This window comes from Lithobates pipiens, unplaced genomic scaffold, assembly GCF_037356315.1.
Source record: "Lithobates pipiens isolate NorthernLeopardFrog02 unplaced genomic scaffold, aLitPip1_a1.2 Scaffold_10, whole genome shotgun sequence".
In the NCBI taxonomy this organism is placed as follows: domain Eukaryota; kingdom Metazoa; phylum Chordata; class Amphibia; order Anura; family Ranidae; genus Lithobates; species Lithobates pipiens.
The window spans coordinates 224,796,421-224,816,051 of NW_027507686.1; the positions used below are offsets into that span (position 1 = coordinate 224,796,421).

The 19,631-nt window shown below is 45.4% G+C and overlaps 1 protein-coding gene across 1 annotated transcript in view; it reads right to left on the bottom strand.

Annotated features, from left to right (window-relative positions):
• The window catches only part of LOC143926399 (astacin-like metalloendopeptidase), a 36,696-nt gene that overhangs the window by 6,508 nt on the left and 10,557 nt on the right, over window positions 1–19,631 (bottom strand). Inside the window, exons 2-8 of the mRNA XM_077450238.1 lie at window positions 13,299–13,329; window positions 13,097–13,168; window positions 10,225–10,316; window positions 6,831–6,871; window positions 2,579–2,755; window positions 1,849–1,952; window positions 1,529–1,703 (exon numbers count right to left, since the gene is read on the bottom strand). Of these exons, the coding sequence (XP_077306364.1) occupies window positions 1,529–1,703; window positions 1,849–1,952; window positions 2,579–2,755; window positions 6,831–6,871; window positions 10,225–10,316; window positions 13,097–13,168; window positions 13,299–13,329 (692 nt within the window). The remainder of the gene's footprint in view (window positions 1–1,528; window positions 1,704–1,848; window positions 1,953–2,578; window positions 2,756–6,830; window positions 6,872–10,224; window positions 10,317–13,096; window positions 13,169–13,298; window positions 13,330–19,631) is intronic.

Consider the following 19,631-nt stretch of genomic DNA (forward strand, 5'->3'; position numbering starts at 1 on the left):
CATCAACACTGACAAATCTGTCCCCACAGTGCTATTGTGTTCGGCCGGCGGGGAGAGTGGGGAGCCTTCCCCACTGACAGAATACAATCATCACTACTGGCTGTTACTGTATCGCTGCCAGCAGTGCAAAAAAAAAATCTGACAGGCTGGTTGTACTGAAGTTGATTGATGGACTGACTTTAGTACAACCAGCCTGCCCATAAATGGATCGAATCTCATCTGGTATTGCTGAACCGGCAGAGATTCGACCCATCTATGGCCGGTTTTAGCCGCACTCCATTGCTGCTGCGGCATCCCCCGATCTAAATTCTGGTGTCGGAGCTTAATGAGATGGATGATCACATACCTCCTATCTGACAGTTTTGGGGCCTAGTGATTTGCTAGGTAGTGTCAGATGGGGGAGGTCAGTTGCCCCCCCCCCATACCCTAAAGACCTGCTGTGTTAATAAGGGTTCCAGTAGTGGGAGGAGGATGTGGCTGGGTAAGTATACGTGCTTGCTGAGATGAGCTGTCTGTAGACACGGTCACTTTGCCATGAACTTGTAACCACGTTTGTCAAGCCTTGTTTGCCATAAACCCACTGGGGGTGATTTACTAAAACTGGAGCACTCAGAATCTGGTTCAGCTGTGCCGGGTAGCCAATCAGCTTCTAACTTCAGCTTGTTCAGCTAAGCTTTCATACATTTTGAAGGGGGGGGGGCATAGTTTGGCATGTTTGCCCTGGGCTCTAGATGACCTTGTCCCAGCACTGGTGACAAGGGTGCTGCCGCTGCCATTGCGGGTGAGGGAACCTGGCAGTGTAGCCTTATGGCTTAATGCCAGAAAAACCTACTGAGCATGTGCAAGGCTCCGCTCCTTTCTCCTACTTGCCCAGCGACCAGGGGAAGGAGGAGGGAGCCGAGCGGTGACATCAGCAACTGCGCCCGAGACTCCTGAAAGTGGGAACAGGATACTTGAAAATAGACAGGTATCCGTTTCCCCCTGTGGCACCGAAGGGGGGAAGGAGAAAAATTTGCGTAAGTTGCACTTTTGAGTGGAACTCCACTTTAATATGGTGCTGCTTATCTCCTAGGAAAATACTTATCCACTGCCACTCCCCAAATTCCCTCTTCCAACACAAATCCCCTCCCCACCAATCTCCTTGCGGCACCCCTCCTCACCTCACATGATACCACAGTGCCCAGGGCAGCCGTCCCTCCTGCCCACCCCTTGTCCCGACCCTGATTGTCTCCATAGGACAGGAAGTGTGTCACTGGCAGGATCACCAGGTGAAAATAAAGGAATAATCCTGAAAAAAAGAAAATGCACCTGATGACTGGTAATCTGCAATATATTAAGTTTTTGGTCTAAATAAACTTTAAGGTGCCTGTTGGAGCTCAGTGAATCAGGATCAGTGAATGTTCCCACTTTTATAGATTTGACTGTGCCACCTACGAGGATATTGCACCAGTTTAATAAAACTGTGTTTCTGGGCAATGCAAAGTGGCAAGTGAAAGTTGTTTGATATTTTTATGAAATGCAACCATACCTTGGATAATGCATGACGGAGCCGTAGTCGTATTCTATGCCTTGATTCAATGTGTCGAACTTCTGAAAATTGTTCTCGTATCCTGAAGAAGACAAAATTTTCAGCAGCAATATTATATAGCAATTCAATTCTAATAAAAGGAAACCTTCACAGAGATATGGGCTGGCTTTCATTGCTTACATCCTAAAAATGGATGAGCACTGCACTGCACCCCAATCCCACCCAGTTGTGTGGAAATAGCGAATGAATATTCAATATTGTCACACTGATCCTCCTCCCGGCTAATCAGAAAGCCTCTATTGGACAGGGAGTCTTATGACTCCCTGGCCAATCGTATCTCAGGACACACTTCCTGTTTCTGTGCGGCCGGGAGGAGGATGTCCCATAGTTTGCTTGCCAGAGCGCCCCCCGCTCTTCCTTCCCCCTGCATAAGGTGAGATAGCATGGCACATTCTCTGTGTTCCCCCGAGGCTGGGGGTCGGGTGATCGCTGCAGTTTGTGAGCCATGGTGGGGGGTGGCTGGGTGGTGGGCTATCGCTGCCATTTTGCTCCCACAGCAGGGTCGGGGGAGGAGTGTGTGATGTTAGCTTATCACTGACGCTTGTCTCCTGTGGGGGGGGGGGGTGATAGTCGTTATTCGGCTCTCGGGGGTGTGGTGGGGTACTGATGTTGGTTTGTGCTGGCCCCCTGAAATTATGAGCACCAGCCGCCACTGGTAATACTTCTGTTTAGGGCATGTGCCCAGGGATGAATGCCTGGAATGCAGATTGCTTCCATTGTGGGCATTCATTCCTGGGCACATACTGCCCCAAACGTACATATTGCTAGGCGCATCGTCCAGCAGCAGCCAGGCTGGACAATGCACCTATGCCCTCTGCCCATGTACAAACAGCTATGGAAATGTTTTTAATGATACATCCCTTAGTGCAGAGTAGACAACCAGGAACTCCATTTCCCATAAGGCCTTGCAAGGCTGGCAGTTACAATTACTCCCAGAGGCATGATGGGACTTGTAGTTCTGCAACAGCTGGAGGGCCCCAGGTTGCCTACCCCTGCCTGATGTTGCTGTATATGATATCGATGTAGTCATCGCGGTCGCTCCTGCTCTGCTCGTGGAAGAATCCCAGAGCGTGGTTCAGCTCATGTTCGATGGAGCCTTGGACCATGCAGCTGCTCGACACCAATACTATTTGACTTCCTCCTTGCATACCAATATAGGACCAACATCTGTGGGGAACAGGAGAAACCCATGTTATTATGTCATCACAAAGGGTAATGCGCCGAGTGCTGCAACCAGTAGCCGATCACATTTAAGTGTAGGGAACGGTGTATGCCAGGGCTGCTGCAGCCATGATCCCCCATCTTCTCTGTGACAATGAAGCAGGAAGCGACAAGGATTGGCGGTCCTGGCCGGTACAGTCAAGGAAGCATCTGATCAAACACGATCATTGCTTGATCAGATGCTTTAAATGGACAGGGAGACAGCAGGGGTCTACTAGGCCCCTGCTGTCTCCCTAAAAAGTACTGTACCTGTGCCCCCCCCCCCCCGTGCTTGCATTCAAATGCAAAAGTTCATAGGTTTGGCACCCATATGTAAATGGTGATTGCACCACACAATGGAGTTATCACCATGAACTTTGGTGTGACAGTGTCAGCCCTTCCTTCTCTGAGATGGACACTTAGCTGTCAGCTAATTGCCAGCTGTTATCTGTCTACAGTTACTCAGCTGTTGATGATCCTGCTCGTCAGTCCTGCCTACTTAAGCCATCCAGTCCAGAGGTTCTCTGCCTTCGCCTTGGTCAACATCACAGAAACTATCTCCTGCGATCCTGTTGAAGACTTGCTTTGCTGACACCCCTTCTGGCTCCAGATCCTGCTTGCTGTTCCACTACTTTGATCCCTGACTTCTGGCTTGGCTGACTATCCTTTCCAGTTACTGAACTTTGGCTATGTTTTGACTACGTTTGTTCTTTTTACTTTTATTATTAAACAAGTGTGATTTAACTGTACTTCTGTCTCAGCCTGATTTCATGGATTCTGACAGACAGCAATAATTCTACACCAGGGCTCACATTTAACTGATAACCTGTAAAGGCTTTTAAAGTGGATTGTTGAAGGTTTTCCAATGCATTTTACCTATGCAGGGAGTATATACTGGGAGTGCAGCTCCTGATAACATGTAAAGGCTTTTAAAGTGGTTCTAAAAGCAAAAGGTTTTTTAACGTAATGCATTTTACCTATGCATTAGGGTTAAAAACCTTCTGAGTGCACCTACCCCCTAATACTTACCTAAACCCAATCTTAATCCAGCTTTGTGCACAAGAGCAGCGGCTTTACTGTGTCTCTCTTCCCTCATTGGCTTACGTAGAGGCAGGAACCATTGGCTCTTGCTGCTGTCAATCACATTCAGCGAGCCAATGAGGAGAGAGCCGGGGGCGGGGCTGAGCCATGCTCCATATGTGAATGGACAATGTCCATTTACAGGAGCGTGTTTTGGTAGCCAGCCTGCTCGGGTGCCTCCATAGCAAGAGGCTTGCTATTGGGGGCACTCGATAGGGAGGAGGGGCCAGGACCACCAGCAGGGGACCCAAAAAGAATAGGGCCTGCTCTGTGCAAAACTATTACAAAGAGCAGGTAAATTTAACATGTTTATTTATAAAAAAAAGTTAATGATCGTTTTAAAGCATCACCTATAGACAAATTTAAGCACAGTAGTTTGTCACCAATTCACGAGCAACATGAAATTTTAGATCTTGAAGTGTTGGGGATCTATTTACTTGGCACAATCTCATATTTTACATCTTACGAAAAAAATAGATATTATATTATTGTGTTTGAGTGCAGTAAAATGCATTTAAGTGTATTTTTCCAAATTTGATAAATGTCTGTGCAACTATCATAACAGGGTTGCACTGAAACCATTTTTTTACCGGTGAGTCCGAGTACTGATACTTTCCATCAAGTACTCGTCGATACCGAGTACCGATAAATACAAAAAAAATTGGTGCAAATCACACTGCAAAGAATCACATGCAATTGCCCCCTGTGTGTGTATAGAAAGGGATGAAAGTGCCATCTAGTGGGCAGTTTAAAAAAAGTTAAAAGTTACAGTACATATCCGGACACATGCAAAATAATACATAGGTGTCCCGCTCCGCCGATGATAGCAAATCAGGGCCGATAGAGGTGCTCACAGGGTTGGAGGAGAAGTTTCGGGACACCATGGTTAGAGGGCAAAAGTGATGTCAGCTTGGAAGCGGACCGCCTATGCATCTTCTCCAGCCCTGCGAGGACCAGTGGCCTCGAATTGTTACCATCGGAGGACCGGGACACCTATGTACATTATTTTGCATGTGTCCAGATATGTACTGTGAGTTCTAACATTTGTTTAAACTGCCCACTAGATGGCACTTTAATCTATTTCTATATACACACACACAGGAACGGTGGGGGGAAATCCCCATTCCTGTTTAATTTGCATGCGATTCCCCCATTTCATCAGTGCGATGTGCGCCCATTCATTTTTTATTGATGCAAAGTATTGGTTTCTGTATTTTTTTCATGAAAAAGTGATAAATGGCTGCGCAACTAGCGTAACTATTAGGGTTGTTGCACTGATACCGTTTTTTTACCAGAGGGTACGAGGACTGATACTTTCAGTCAAGTGCTCACCGATACTGAGTACAGATATTTTGTGATGTGATTTGGGTTAATACAAAAAAATTGGTACAAAACACACTGCAAAGAATCGCACGCGATTCCCCCATTTCTGTGTGTGCATATGGAAAGGCATTAAAGTGCCATCTAGTGGGATGTGTATATAGAAAGGGATTAAAGTGCCATCTAGTGGGCAGTTACATAGGTGAGGTTGAAAAAAGACACAAGTCCAACCCCTGTGTGTGATTATATGTCAGTATTACATTGTATATCCCTGTATGTTGCGGTCGTTCAGGTGCTTATCTAATATTTTGTTAAATCTATCAATGCCCCCCTGCTGAGACCACCGCCTGTGGAAGGGAATTCCACATGCTTGCCGCTCTTACAGTAAAGAACCCTCTACGTGGTTTAAGTTTAAACCTCTTTTCTTCTAATTTTAATGGGTGGCCATGTGTCTTGTTAAACTCCTTTCCGCAAAAAAGTTTTATCTCTATTGTGGGGTCACCAGTACGGTATTAGTATACTGAAATCATATCCCCTCTCAAGCGTCTCTTCTCCAGAGAGAATAAGTTCAGGGCTCGCAACCTTTCCTCATAACTAATATCCCCCAGACCCTTTATCAGCTTTGTTGCCCTTCATTGTACTCGTTCCATTTCCAGTACATCCTTCCTGAGGACTGGTGCCCAGAACTGGACAGCATACTCCAGGTGCGGCCGGACCAGAGTTTTCGTAGAGCGGGAGAATTAGCATTTTATCTCTGGAGTTAATCCCCTTTTTAATGCCAATATTTTGTTTGCTTTGTTAGCAGCAGCTTTGCATTGCATGCCACAACTGTCCTGCATCCACATGCAGTGCACGTGGTTGCGGCACGGTGGGGGTGGCATTTTAAGGGTTGACACAGGCAGCAGGCACCACCACCTGTCAAATGCACAGCAGGAGCCACACATGTGAACGAGACCTTAGAAAAGGGTCTCAACAGAAACAAAACTCTTGGATAAATAAGCCTAAGGCTGGGTTCACACTGCTGCGGGGGGAGATCCGGATGTGATTCGCACCGCACTGCAGTGCAAATCGCATCCGATCTCCGTAGCGATGCGAGTTCAGCCATACAGATAGTATGGCTGAATTCGCATCGCTCCCGCAGCAAACTCGCACGGGACCCTTTTTTTGGTCCGCAGCAGAATCGGATCGCATGGGTGTTCACACCATGCGATCCGATTACTGTGCGAGTGTGCAGATCGCACTGCGATATGCGGACGGATCTGGGGGTGTCATTAACATATCATTGACACTCCCAGCCGTCCGCATAGGGCAGTGTGAACTGCCGGCGGGAATCATGCGATGCGGGAAAACGCCGCGGATTCGCGGCATTCCCGCATCGCTATAGTGTGAACCTGGCCTAAAGGTCACTATGAAGACAGTTTTCTGTGCCAGAGGCTGTCTGCAACTTGACCTCAAGCTCTGGTAAGACTTTCAAGAGACTTTCAAGACTTTCAAGAGAACAGAGATAGAAGTGGAGGAGCAGAGCCATGCCAATTCCAGGAGATCTCCATTGAATATGGCTGCGATGGTTGCAAGCAAGTAAAATTGAAATTTTTTGTCAGCTGCATAAAAACAATTACTTGGAGAAGAATTTTTCACATACCCGGCGGCGTCTTCAATCTGCACATAGTCTGATTCCGTGGACTGTGGGATGAAGCGCACGCAGGTGAGAGTTGCAAATTCTTGCATGGCGCCAAGGAACATTGCGATATCAGAGGAACCTGTGGAACCAGAAGACCCCCTTTGTTAGGCGCGTCTTGTGAAATAATCCTGGCGTTGCCTTTTCCCACAACCCTCCTTATATACACGGAATCAGCCATATTCATCTCATCCCAGTGGTTAATGGGAGGCCAGCTGAATGGGGTGATTGCAAATGGATCGTTTGCTCCCTCTAGTGGCTGATCATCAATTATCTATTTAATCAATGCAATCAAAAATATGGAAGGGAAAGCATGTAAAAATGTGAAACTAACATGAAAAAAATAGGTTTTGACTGTAAACAATGAAAGAATAAATCAAAGTATGTACTGAACTGCAAAGAGTCTTGTGACCCTTTTTTGTCGCAGTTATGTTCCACTTGTTATTGCTTTATTTTGCAAAACAGCTCTAGGTACTAGTCTATGGAATATTTTCTGTATTGTATTATACTTGCCCACTCTCTCTTGTAACATCGATCACTTTGTAGTTTGGCATGGCCTGGCAGATGATGGCGCTATAAACATCCATTATTATTATTATGTAAAAGTAATCAACTATGCGCTAGGGGAGGCGGTATGCTATTGCTAAGCCAAAGCTGCCACTGAAATAAGTAGTACAACAGGCTAAACTGCAGAGTACAAGATCCTGAAGAGAAGGAAGTGATGAGTGCATGTCTATTAGATTGTAAGCTCCCAGGAGCAGGGCCCTCCTAACGCTCTTCTATTGAATTGTATTGTTGCTGTATTGTCTCCTTATATTGTAAAGCGCTTCGAAAACTGTTGGCACTATATAAATCCTATATTATAATAATAATGTTGTTTGAGCTGCAGAGAGTCTTGTGACCACCTTCATACGGTATACCAACCTTTTTGTTACAGCTATTTTCCACTTGTTATTGCCTTTTCTTTTTTTTTTTTTCTTTTTTTTTTAACAGCTCTATGTAATAGCCTATGGAACATTTTCTGTATTATTTGGAATTTATATAGCGCCAACAGTTTTCCCAGCGCTTTACAATATAAAGGGAGCAGTGGTGACTGGGGTGTTTTTTTTTGGGGGGGGGGGTGGCGGCAAACAACCACCCATCTGTCCTTTCAGCCAATTGGGTGACCGGTGTCAAAACCAGCTTCCTGGTTGGCAGGGAGGAGGATCATTGTTATGCCCTGTACACACGGTCGGACTTTGTCGGATCGTGTTGTCAGAAATTCCGATCATGTGTGGGCTCCGCCTGACTTTTTCCGTCTGAAATTCGGACACACAAAGTTTGAGATCTGGATCTAAAATTTTCTAACAACAAAATGCGATTGTTTAAATTCCGATCGTGTGTAGACAATTCTGACGCACAAGGTGCCACGCATGCTCAGAATAAATTACAAGACGAAAGCTATTGACTACTGGCCTCTTTATAGTCCCGTCATGCGTGATATACGTCACCTCGTTCTGAACGATCGGACTTTCCGACAACTTTGTGAGACCGTGTGTATGCAAGACAAATTTGGGCCAAAATCAGTCGGAAAAAAATCCGACGGATTTTGTCATTGGAATGTCCGACTGTGTGTACAGGGCATAACACAGTGAATATTCATTCGCTGTTGTAACACGTAACACACCTGGGTGGGATCGGAGCGCACCCTCTGCGACCCGAGCCCACTAGGGTGACCACATTTCCAAACTGCCATTCAGGGACACACCCCCCCCCCCCCCCCCGCACCCACACCCGCCCCAAAAAAAATGTTTTTTGATACTTTTTTTGCCAATTTCTTTGTAAAAAGTACAAAATATTGCTTTTTTTCAAAATTGTCACTCTTTTTTTTGTTTATAGCATAAAAAATAAAAACCGCAGAGGCAATCAAATACCACTAAAAGAAAGCTTTATTTGTGGGAAAAAAAGGATGTCGTATGTAAAATAGCGCCTGCATAGCGCCTGTAAAGAGCCGTTCCTGTCCCGAGGGCTTTCACACTGGAGCGGTACGCTTGCAGGATGTTAAAAAACAAGCTGCATCTTTGGAGCGGGGTATACACCGCTCCTGCCCATTGACTGAATGATAAAAACAGCGCCATTTAACCGCCGGCGCCCGCAACTCCCCACTGTCAAAGGGCTCTCTCTCTCTATATATCTATATATATCTATATATATATATATATATCTATCTATATATATATATATATATATATATATATCTATATATATATATCTATATATATCTATATATATATATATACATGTATATATATATATATATATATATATATATATATATATATACACACACACACACATATAGAACGACAATGACATTTTATTGTTCCAAAAAGTATCTAGAAGGAATAGTACAATACAGTATCTAGAAGGAACATTGTTAAAAGTAATACATGATTGCAAGAATGCATGTTCTCATAAAATACTGAGTATACTAACCTGGAACTTTGGCTGGCGGCTTGGAGTCGGGTCGTGGCCCTCGTGGGCGGGAGGAGGCTCATGAGAAGAACTGGAGAAGTTGGGCTGCTAGCAATGTGCATGTGCTGTAGGCAACGGCTATGGGAGTAGTTTGCCCCGGGGATTGGCACTGGGCACAGGCTGGATCCTGACTTACCAGCAGTGCCACAACCAGTCAGGAGACTCAGGAGGAGGAGATACAGAATGAAGACGCACTGGTGACTGTGGCTGCTCTCTCTCTCCCTGCTGCTGCGGCCGGAGGCGGAGAAGCGAAGGAGAGGATACGCCGGTGGGTGGACTCGGAGGCGCACTGCTCAGCGCAAGACAGCTGTGGGTAAGGCCTCGCTCACTCGCTCAGGTTGCTAGATGCGAGGTAACCAGTTCAGCAAATCAGCAAATGTTTATCAGGACAGGGTGGCGGACTGGCCGCTGGCGGTGTGTTTTTTTTTTTTTTATTATTCCGGGACACTGTATTGTCCCGGAATGAAGGTGCCCGGGACACGGGACAAAAATATGAATTAAGGGACAATCCCGGGCAATCCGGGACACGTGGGCACCCTAGAGCCCACCCTATATTGAAGCCTATTCGAGCCTCTGGCTCTAATCGGTACTTTAAAAAAAACAGACCCCCCCACATTGGAATCCATGCGCCGGTGTCCAGAAAGGGGGCCAGACGCATGCGGTACCCGTGTGCCCTTAATTGTCGCCCCCTGAAGGGTAGACAATGCAGCAACAATACAATTTAATACAAGAGGGTTAAAGAGGAAGTAAACCCTGATGAGTTTACTTCCTCTTTTTTTCCCTGCAAAGGTAAAGCATAATGGACTACTATGCATCGCATAGTAGCCCATTATGTGTCACTTACCTGACACAGGAGCCAGCGAAGTTCATCGCACTTTAAAGCGTTGCGTCCGAAATCCACAGCGATGTCTCCTTCATGCAGCAGCACTTTGCTCTCTACAAACAGATAAGACATTTATATTGCTAACTGGTAAATAAAAGAAAGCACAATACTAATTTTCTGAAAGTCACAAAATGTTATCAAACAGAAGTGACAGACAGGAGTAAAGCCAACCCCAGGTAAAGCTGAAACCTGGGATCAGCAAATATTGTCCAAATACATTCGCCATGTGAATTCTTCCTTGTATCTCAGTGTGCTTTGTGTAAATTTTTTCCAGATCTGTGCAGCAATCTAGCGTGAGACTTTTTCTGTAATAAAGACCACTCGCTGCTGCTCTCTCTCCTTGTGTAGGGTGACTGGTCCTGTCTCCGCCCCCTCCTGTCATTTTCTGCAGGCAGGATGTAGCGGGTGGAGCCTGTTGGGCCCCTCTCACATCCCTGCATTCTGCACAGACTATGTACAGCACAGTAACGATGTCACTGCTACTTTTACGAGGTAATATCTGGCTTTGTGAAAGCAGAGTTCCATGCAAAAATTGAACTTCTGCATTTCAGATACCCCCCCCCCCCCCTCCGGTGTCACACTTGGCACTTTTCAGGTGGGAGAGGATATTTTGCTCCCACTTCCGGGCATAGATAGACGAGCCACCCACCCGTATCTACGCCACTTCTGGCACCTTACGTCCCCCCTGCTGTCTTCTGGGAGACACACGGGTCCCAGAAGACAGCAGAGACCAGTGGGATCGCGCATGCACAGTAGGGAACCAGGAAGTGAACCTGCAAGGCTTCACTTCCTGATTCCCTTACTGAAGATGGTGGCGCCTCCACCCGAGAGCCGAGGGAAGGGTTGGCTTCGGTTGCCGACATCGTGGGCACCCTGGACAAGTAAGTGTCCTTATTTTAAAAGTCAGCAGCTGCAGTATTTGTAGCTGCTGATTTAAAAATAATTATAAAATAATTAGGCAGAACTCTGCTTTAACTGCTTGCCGACCGTATAACTTATACATAGTGGGTACAATGGACTCGATGTCCGTCAGCACCCGCCAATGCTTCAGTACAGAGGCAGAACGGCAGTCTGCCTTAGGCCCTTAGCCTATGTAAACAAGGCAGATTGCTGTTCTGTCAGTAAGGAAGGTATTGATTCTGTGTTCCTGTAAAGCAGAGACAAGGATCCATGTCCTCCTCTAGTACAAGCACCTCCTACAGTACACAGAAACACAAGCTAGGCACACAGTTAACCCTTTGATCACTCCTGATGTTAACCCCTTCCCTGCTAGTACAGTGACAGTGCATAGTTTTAGCACTGATCACTGTATTAGTGTCACTGGTCCCCAAAAAAAGTGTCAGTTAGTGTTCAATTTGTCTGCCGCAATATCGCAATCCTGCTATATGCTGCTGATCGCCACCATTACTATTAAAAAGATAAATAAATAAAAACGCCCTCGTTTGTAGACACTATGGGGTTGATTTACTAAAACTGGAGAGTGCAGAATCTGGTGGAGCTCTTTATAGAAACCAATCAGCTTCCAGGTTTCATTGTCAAAGCTTAATTGAACAAGCTGAATTTAGAAGCTGATTGGCTACCATGCACCAGATTTTGCACTTTCAAGTTTGATTAAATCAACCCCTATAACTTTTGTGCAAACCAATCAATATTCGCTTATTTGGATTTTTTTACCAAAAACATGTAGCAGAATACATATTGGCCTAAATCGATGAAGAAATTAGATTTTTCTTTTTTTTTTTTTTATTGGGTATGTTTTATAGCAGAAAGTAAAACAATTTTTTTACAGTGTTTTGTTTATAGCTCAAAAAAAACAAAAAAACGCAGAGGTGATCAAATACCACCAAAAGAAAGCTCTATTTGTAGGAAAAAAGGACATACATCATGCGTCATCTGACTGCTCAATTGTCGGTTAAATAAATGCAGAAAATGACCTGGTCATGAAAGGGGGTAAATCTCCTGGAACTGAAGTAGTTAAGGAATCTGGTACATATAAAGTGGATTTGTGTTTTTTGAGGTTCCATTAAATATATTTAAATGAAAGTGCTTGTGTCCGGAGTTCACCTTTAAGTATTGTCTCTAGATTTGGACAGCGTGGAGAATAATTTTCTGTTTATTTTTCATCACTTTCCATCTTTGAGATGCCTATACGAGAGCAAATGGAAGGTGAGTCTGTGTAACTGGTGGGGCTGGGGCCTCCTTAGGCCTCATTTACACTTGTGCTTGGCAGGGGGGAAAATGGGAAAAATGTGCGTTTCCCCCCAACCTTCTAACCTTATGCTGCAGAGTTAGTGTGTGTGGGGGGGTGCATATGGCAAAAGCTATACCCACTGAACAGGACCCATTTAACTGAATAGGGGCACCCTGAAACTGCATGTGATACATGCTAGTTCAATGGGTTAAAGCAAGCAGTGACAAGGCGATACAACACCTCCTTACCACCTGTCAAATGCTCTCTAAAGAGCATCCCAAATGCAGATCGCTTTTCAGACAACAATGCAAGTGTAAACTAGCCCTTAACGTGAACCCCTTGTTTTCTTTTGCTTTAGATTAGCTTTAGCAGATAGACAAGCAGAAAGATGTATATATAATCTGGGACTGATTTAACGGAAATCTATATACCTGGGTCAGAAAATGCAGATGACCTGGCTGTCTCTGGCTTCATTGGGGTCACAAGACCCGGAGCAGGAGTGCAGCAGATGAATTCCAGATCTACATTCCTGTTTCCAGCCAATATGGCAGAAAGAATGGAAGCCATGGGATCTAAATATCAGCCAGGCAACTAGCATTTTTCAGTCAATGGGTGCCTACATCAGTGCGCTTGTATTTTTACCTTTGTTGGACGCAATGATGAGACTGAAAACATCAGGAGGTTCAACCTCCGGGCGCTCCGCCATAGTCCCATCTGAAAGACAGAAAGACGGTGAGAACATCAACAACAGGAACAATCACTTCGAATGATACAGAAACCTTCACTGATTTTTCAATGATATATTGGAGCCGATTTACTAAAGGCAAATAGACTGAGAACTTACCTTCCTTTTCCACAAAATTTTCTAAATGAATCTGTAAAACAAAATATAAGTAAAGCAATTATAAGATCATAATATCATGAGTACAGAGTCAAATGACAACCAGACTTTTCAACAGCATAGACCAGTAATAGGTTTAATGACCAAGGCGCTTTGTCAGAAGGACTCTAATATACAAGCCGCTTGCTGTTCTTATGAACTCTGCTAGAATATTGTATTTCTTGACTGTTCTATTCATGAAAAAAAAAACACTCAGTCCTTTAAAAATTTCAACCTTTGCTTAATACGTTGGTTTCCTGTGACTGTCAGCTTCTTCTAGTGGCCATAACAGTATTTTCCTGAAATATCTCGGTCTGGAAAATACTAAATCATGGCCACTAGATGGAGCTGACAATCATAGCAAATCAACATATTAAGCTAAACATGGTCAAAATTCTTGAAGGGTGAGTGAATTTTATACATTCATCAAAATAAAAATAAGGGCCTATTTACACTCGTACGGTGTGCCCGTGCATGCAATAATGCGCATTGCCACAATGCATTACAACTATGTGCGTTGTATTGCTGTTCATTGTGAATGGCATCCCAACACATTAGCCAAATATGTCCCATTGTACATGAGAGCCCAATGTATCCCAACAAATTGTACAGTAGAGCCCCACACACACCATTGTACAGTAGAGCTCAATGCATTGTACAGAAGGGTCCAACTTAGCCCAATACGGTGTACAGTAAAGCCCAATACATTCCATTGTACAGTAGAGCTCAATGCATCCTATTGTACAGTAGAGCGAGCCCAATGCATCCTATTGTACACTACAGCCCAATGCATCCCATTGTACAATAGAGCCCAATGCATGCCATTGTACAATAGAGCCCAATGCATGCCATTGTACAATAGAGCCCAATGCATGGCATTGTACAATAGAGCCCAATGCATTCTATTTTTAAAATCTAGCCCAATGCATTCCATTGAACAATAGAGCCCAATGCATTCTATTTTTACAATCTAGCCCAATGCATTCCATTGTACAATAGAGCCCAATGCATTCAGTTTTACAACAGAGCCCAATACATCCCATTCTACAATACAGCCCAATGCACCCCATTGTACAATACAGCCCAATGCACCCCATTGTAGAATAGAGCCCAATGCACCCCATTGTAGAATAGAGCCCAATGCACCCCATTGTACAATAGAGCCCAACACACTCAATTGTGCAGTAGAGGCCAATACACCCCACTGTACAATAGATTCAAATGCATCCCATTGTACAGGAGAGCCCAATGCATCTCATTGTACAATAGAGCCTAACGTACCCCATTGTACAACAGAGCCCAAAGTATCCCATGGTAGAACAGAGCCCAATGCACCCCATTGAACAATAGAACCCAATGCATCCAATTGTACAATAGAAGATGGGGAGGGTAGATGGTGGTCATCACACCCCCTCTCCTAACTATTTCTACTCTTATCATACACTTCCCCCCTAAGTCCTTCCCTCTCTCCCCCTCACCCCTTCTCCTCTTCCCTCCCTCATTCTTTCCCCATCTCTTCTCCCCTTCTTTTTCCCCGTTTGAATGAGCTCTAACAGGCAGGGGGTTTGGAGTGCAGGGCCAACTTAATGGCTGACCCCCCGGTTCCACTCCTCTCCGGAAAACAGACTTACAGAATGCGGATTGTACAACAGACCAGAGACCCAATCTGTGTGAGATTTAGACAGGCAGACAGGCAGAAACCTTACCATACACAAACCTTACAATCTGAGAATACTTCAATGTGTTCCATAGATCTGATCTGGATGAGAATGTCATTGACCCAATTGTATAATAGAGCCCAGTGCATCCCATTGTACATTAGAGTCTAATGCATCCCATTGTACAGTAGAGCCCAATGCATCCCATGGTAGAAAAGAGCCCAATGCAAACCATTACACAGTAGAACCCAACACACCCCAACACATTGTATAGAGTCCAAACACCCCAATACATTGTGCATCGGAGCCTAACACATACCAGCACACCACAGCACATTTTAAAAAAAGGGTAATTTACATTTTTTAATCTGTTGTGGTGCACTGGCAGCCCAATCATAATCATTTTATTTTGTACACTGTATCCTTTTTCTTTTTTTATTTTTTTTTATTTTTTAAAAAGCATCTGGCCATAGATTATCATGAGTGGAAGGAAAGAAAATTGTTTGATTCCTCCATCAACAAAGTCAGTGTTGATGGGGGAATCCCTCCTGCAGCACTCGCACTTGTATTCTTTCGGTGGGGAGCCTTCCCTGCCAGCAGAACACAATGACAAACAATGTTGCCGATCGATCGACTTGTGTCCATCCAGGGTGCCCATACATGGATTGAAATTTGACTGGACCCTGCTGAACTGACACAGTTTAGATCATGTTTGGCCAGCTTAAGTCCCAACCATCCCTCCTTTGGTCATATGTGTAGACCTCTAGAATAAATGTAATACTTAATGCATAGTTCCAGCCATCCCCCCCACCAAACAATGTAAAGTCAGCAGCTACAAATACTGTAGCTGCTGACTTTTAGTATTAGTGCATGAATCTGTCCAGGGATCCCACGGTGTCCTCCCCCAACCCGATTCTTGAATCGGCTCTCGGTGCTGGCACCTCCACCTTGGGTAAGGGAATCTGGCAATGAAGCCTTGTGGCTTCACAGCAACCTTCCTACGACGCATGTGTGAATCACGCTTCACTTTCTCAATGGGCCGGCCATGGTGAGTAGTGATGGCCGAACGGTTCGCCCAGCGGTCGTTTCGCGGCGAATTTCGGCTGTTCGCGGTCCGCCCGTTCGGCAGACTATTGGCGCCGTTCGCCAGTCGGACTTCCGCGTTTACTGTGTAAAAGAACTTTGACCTATGATGACACATCCATCATGGGGTACAGGACAGCCAATTGAGACATGACAGCACATGGACACTTGGACATTCCCCCTAACTTACAAAATACACCCGATCCGGCGGCCATTTTACATTCTTTCTTCTGTCACTATAGGGAGAGGTTGCTGTGTGGAGCAGGGAGAGATTACAGTGACCCAAATCACTAGCTATTTGGTACACAAAAGTTATTTTCAGGACTGGTATAGGTGTTAGGTGTATATAGGTTTGCTGTGCTACTGATTGTTGCAGCAGCCTGAGTGTCTTTTGTCAGTTTAGAGAAAGGGACAGGACGCTGTGTCTACTGTAGGGACAGTCAGTTTAGTCATCATCATTAGTTGTTACTATCAGGTCCACAAAAGTGCTATTCCAGTTATTGTTCCAGTAGCCTCTGTTTTGTCAGTTTATATAGGGACAGGCAGGAAGCAATGTGTCAGGCAGTGAGGGTCAGTTTAATCAGTAGCTGTTACTATTAGTTCCACAAAGGTTCTTTTCAGGACTGGTATCAGTGGTATGGTAATAGGCTTGTACACGTATAATATTCTTTCTTCCAAATATAGAAAGAATATTATACTTGACTGCTGCCCTTCTGCTGCAGTCTGCTAATCATTCACAACTCACTTGTTCCACAAAGCTCTTTATCAGGACTGGTAACTTGGCCTGTCTAGGGTGCTACAGTACATAGGGTTGAGTGAGGTACAGTCTGCTATTCTATAAGGACTGGTATCTGTCCACAATACATAGGGTTGAGGTGCACTACTGCTGACCGCTGCCCTATACTGCAGCAGTCCTTCATCGGTATAGGGACTGACGTACAGTCTGCTAATCACTCACACACAACCTACTTGGTCCACAAAAGTCCTTATAAGGACTGGTAAAGTATAGGGTGCTACAGTATATAGGGTTGAGTGAGGTACAGTCTACTATTCTATAAGGACTGGTATCGGTCCACAATACATAGGGTTGAGGTGCACTACTGCTGACCGCTGCCCTATACTGCAGCAGTCCTTCATCGGTATAGGGACTGACGTACAGTCTGCTAATCACTCACACACAACCTACTTGGTCCACAAAAGTCCTTATAAGGACTGGTAACTTGGTCTGTCTAGGGTGCTACAGTACATAGGGTTGAGTGAGGTACAGTCTGCTGCTATTCTATAAGGACTGGTATCGGTCCACAATACATAGGGTTGAGGTGCACTACTGCTGACCACTGCCCTATACTGCAGCAGTCCTTCATCGGTATAGGGACTGACGTACAGTCTGCTAATCACTCACACACAACCTACTTGGTCCACAAAGCTCCTTATAAGGACTGGTAACTTGGTCTGTCTAGGGTGCTACAGTACATAGGGTTGAGTGAGGTACAGTCTGCTATTCTATAAGGACTGATATCGGTCCACAATACATAGGGTTGAGGTGCACTACTGCTGACCGCTGCCCTATACTGCAGCAGTCCTTCATCGGTATAGGGACTGACGTACAGTCTGCTAATCACTCACACACAACCTACTTGGTCCACAAAAGTCCTTATAAGGACTGGTAACTTGGTCTGTCTAGGGTGCTACAGTACATAGGGTTGAGTGAGGTACAGTCAGTGTGTTAACTACCTCACATTTCTAAAAATGAATGAGGCATGGATCTCGGAGGAATTCAACACATGTGACCAGTAGACCATGTATATGTCTATAAACAATTTTTTTAATCGAGCACAGAGACCTTCTTTCTTCATTTGGCTCACTTCCTTGTCCAAAAAAAGCACACCGTACTATATGCCCGTACCCTCCTCTTTGAAGAGGTTGAGCGGTGTCATATTTCTACTGGGGCTGCTTATTATGAGGGGCTCCCACCATCCCTGTGCTGTGCTGACATCCTCCTGGGGCTGTACCTCTGCTGTGCATATTATGAGGGGATCCCACCATCCCTGTGCTGTGCTGACTTCCTCCTGGGGCTGTACCTCTGCTGTGCATATTTTGAGGTGCTCCCACCATCCCTGTGCTATACTCATTATGAGGGGCTCCCACCATCCCTGTGCTGTGCTGACTTCCTCCTGGGGCTGTACCTCTGCTGTGCATATTTTGAGGTGCTCCCACCATCCCTGTGCTATGCTGACATCCTCCTGGGGCTGCTTATTATGAGGGGCTCCCACCATCCCTGTGCTATGCTCATTATGAGGGGCTCTCACCATCCCTGTGCTATGCTGACTTCCTCCTGGGGCTGCTTACGGTGCAGGTGTCAGTGCTGTATATCACAGTGCTGATGTCAGTGCTCTCTGTCAAGGTGCTGCTGTCAGTGCTGTATATCACGGTGCTGGTGTGAGTGCTTTATGTCACGCTGCTGATGTCAGTGCTCTCTATCACGGTGCTGCTGTCAGTGCTGTATATCACGGTGCTGGTGTGAGTGCTTTATGTCACGCTGCTGATGTCAGTGCTCTCTATCACGGTGCTGCTGTCAGTGCTGTATATCACGGTGCTGGTGTGAGTGCTTTATGTCACGGTGCTGATGTCAGTGCTCTCTGTCACGGTGCTGCTGTCAGTGCTGTATATCACGGTGCTGGTGTGAGTGCTTTATGTCACGCTGCTGATGTCAGTGCTCTCTATCACAGTGCTGTTGTCAGATGACTCTGTCACGGTGCAGGTGTCATTGCTGTATGTCACGCTGCTGATGTCAGTGCTCTCTATCACGGTGCTGCTGTCAGATGACTCTATCACGGTGCAGGTGTCATTGCTGTATGTCACGCTGCTGGTGATCATCTCCTGCACCCTCTTCTTTGCCTACCCTGGTCCCTGACCTTCCCTCTCCTCCATTGCCTTCATGCGCTCCACAGTCCTGAATTGTCACAACAATTTCCCATATAAAAAAAGAATGCTTGTAGTTGTCGATCCCAGATTCACCTCATACATGTGTTATGTCATTGGCCATGTGGTGGGACTATGTTTGCATAGCTAATAATTATTTTGTGGCTGCAAATTTGACCTGTAGGTTTGCGAAGTTCGCCTCCCATTGAAGTCAATGGGGCCCGCCGCGAACGTTCCGGTTCGCGAACTATCGGCCGCGTTCGCGGTCCGCGTTTGCGAAACATCCCATCGGAAGTTCGTCCATCACGTCCAAGCAGGAAGTTGGAGTGGGTACCTGGTTTTGGTCAAAACCAGGTAACCGTTCCCTACCACAAGGTGCCAAATATGGTCCTGGAGTGGGGGGAGGAGGCAGACAAGCAACCTTTTGGGTGGAGCACAACTTTAAATATCAAAAGTTTTACATAACACCAAACTTTTCAAACAAACCTTTTTAATAGAAAATTATTGTTGTAGAAAGATGGTATAGAGGCAACATTGTAATGAAAAAAAGGACTTTTGGGTTTAGCCAATCATTTCTTGCTTATTAATTCATGGGCCAAATAACTGGGGGCATAGCAGGGGTGTGCCCTCTGCT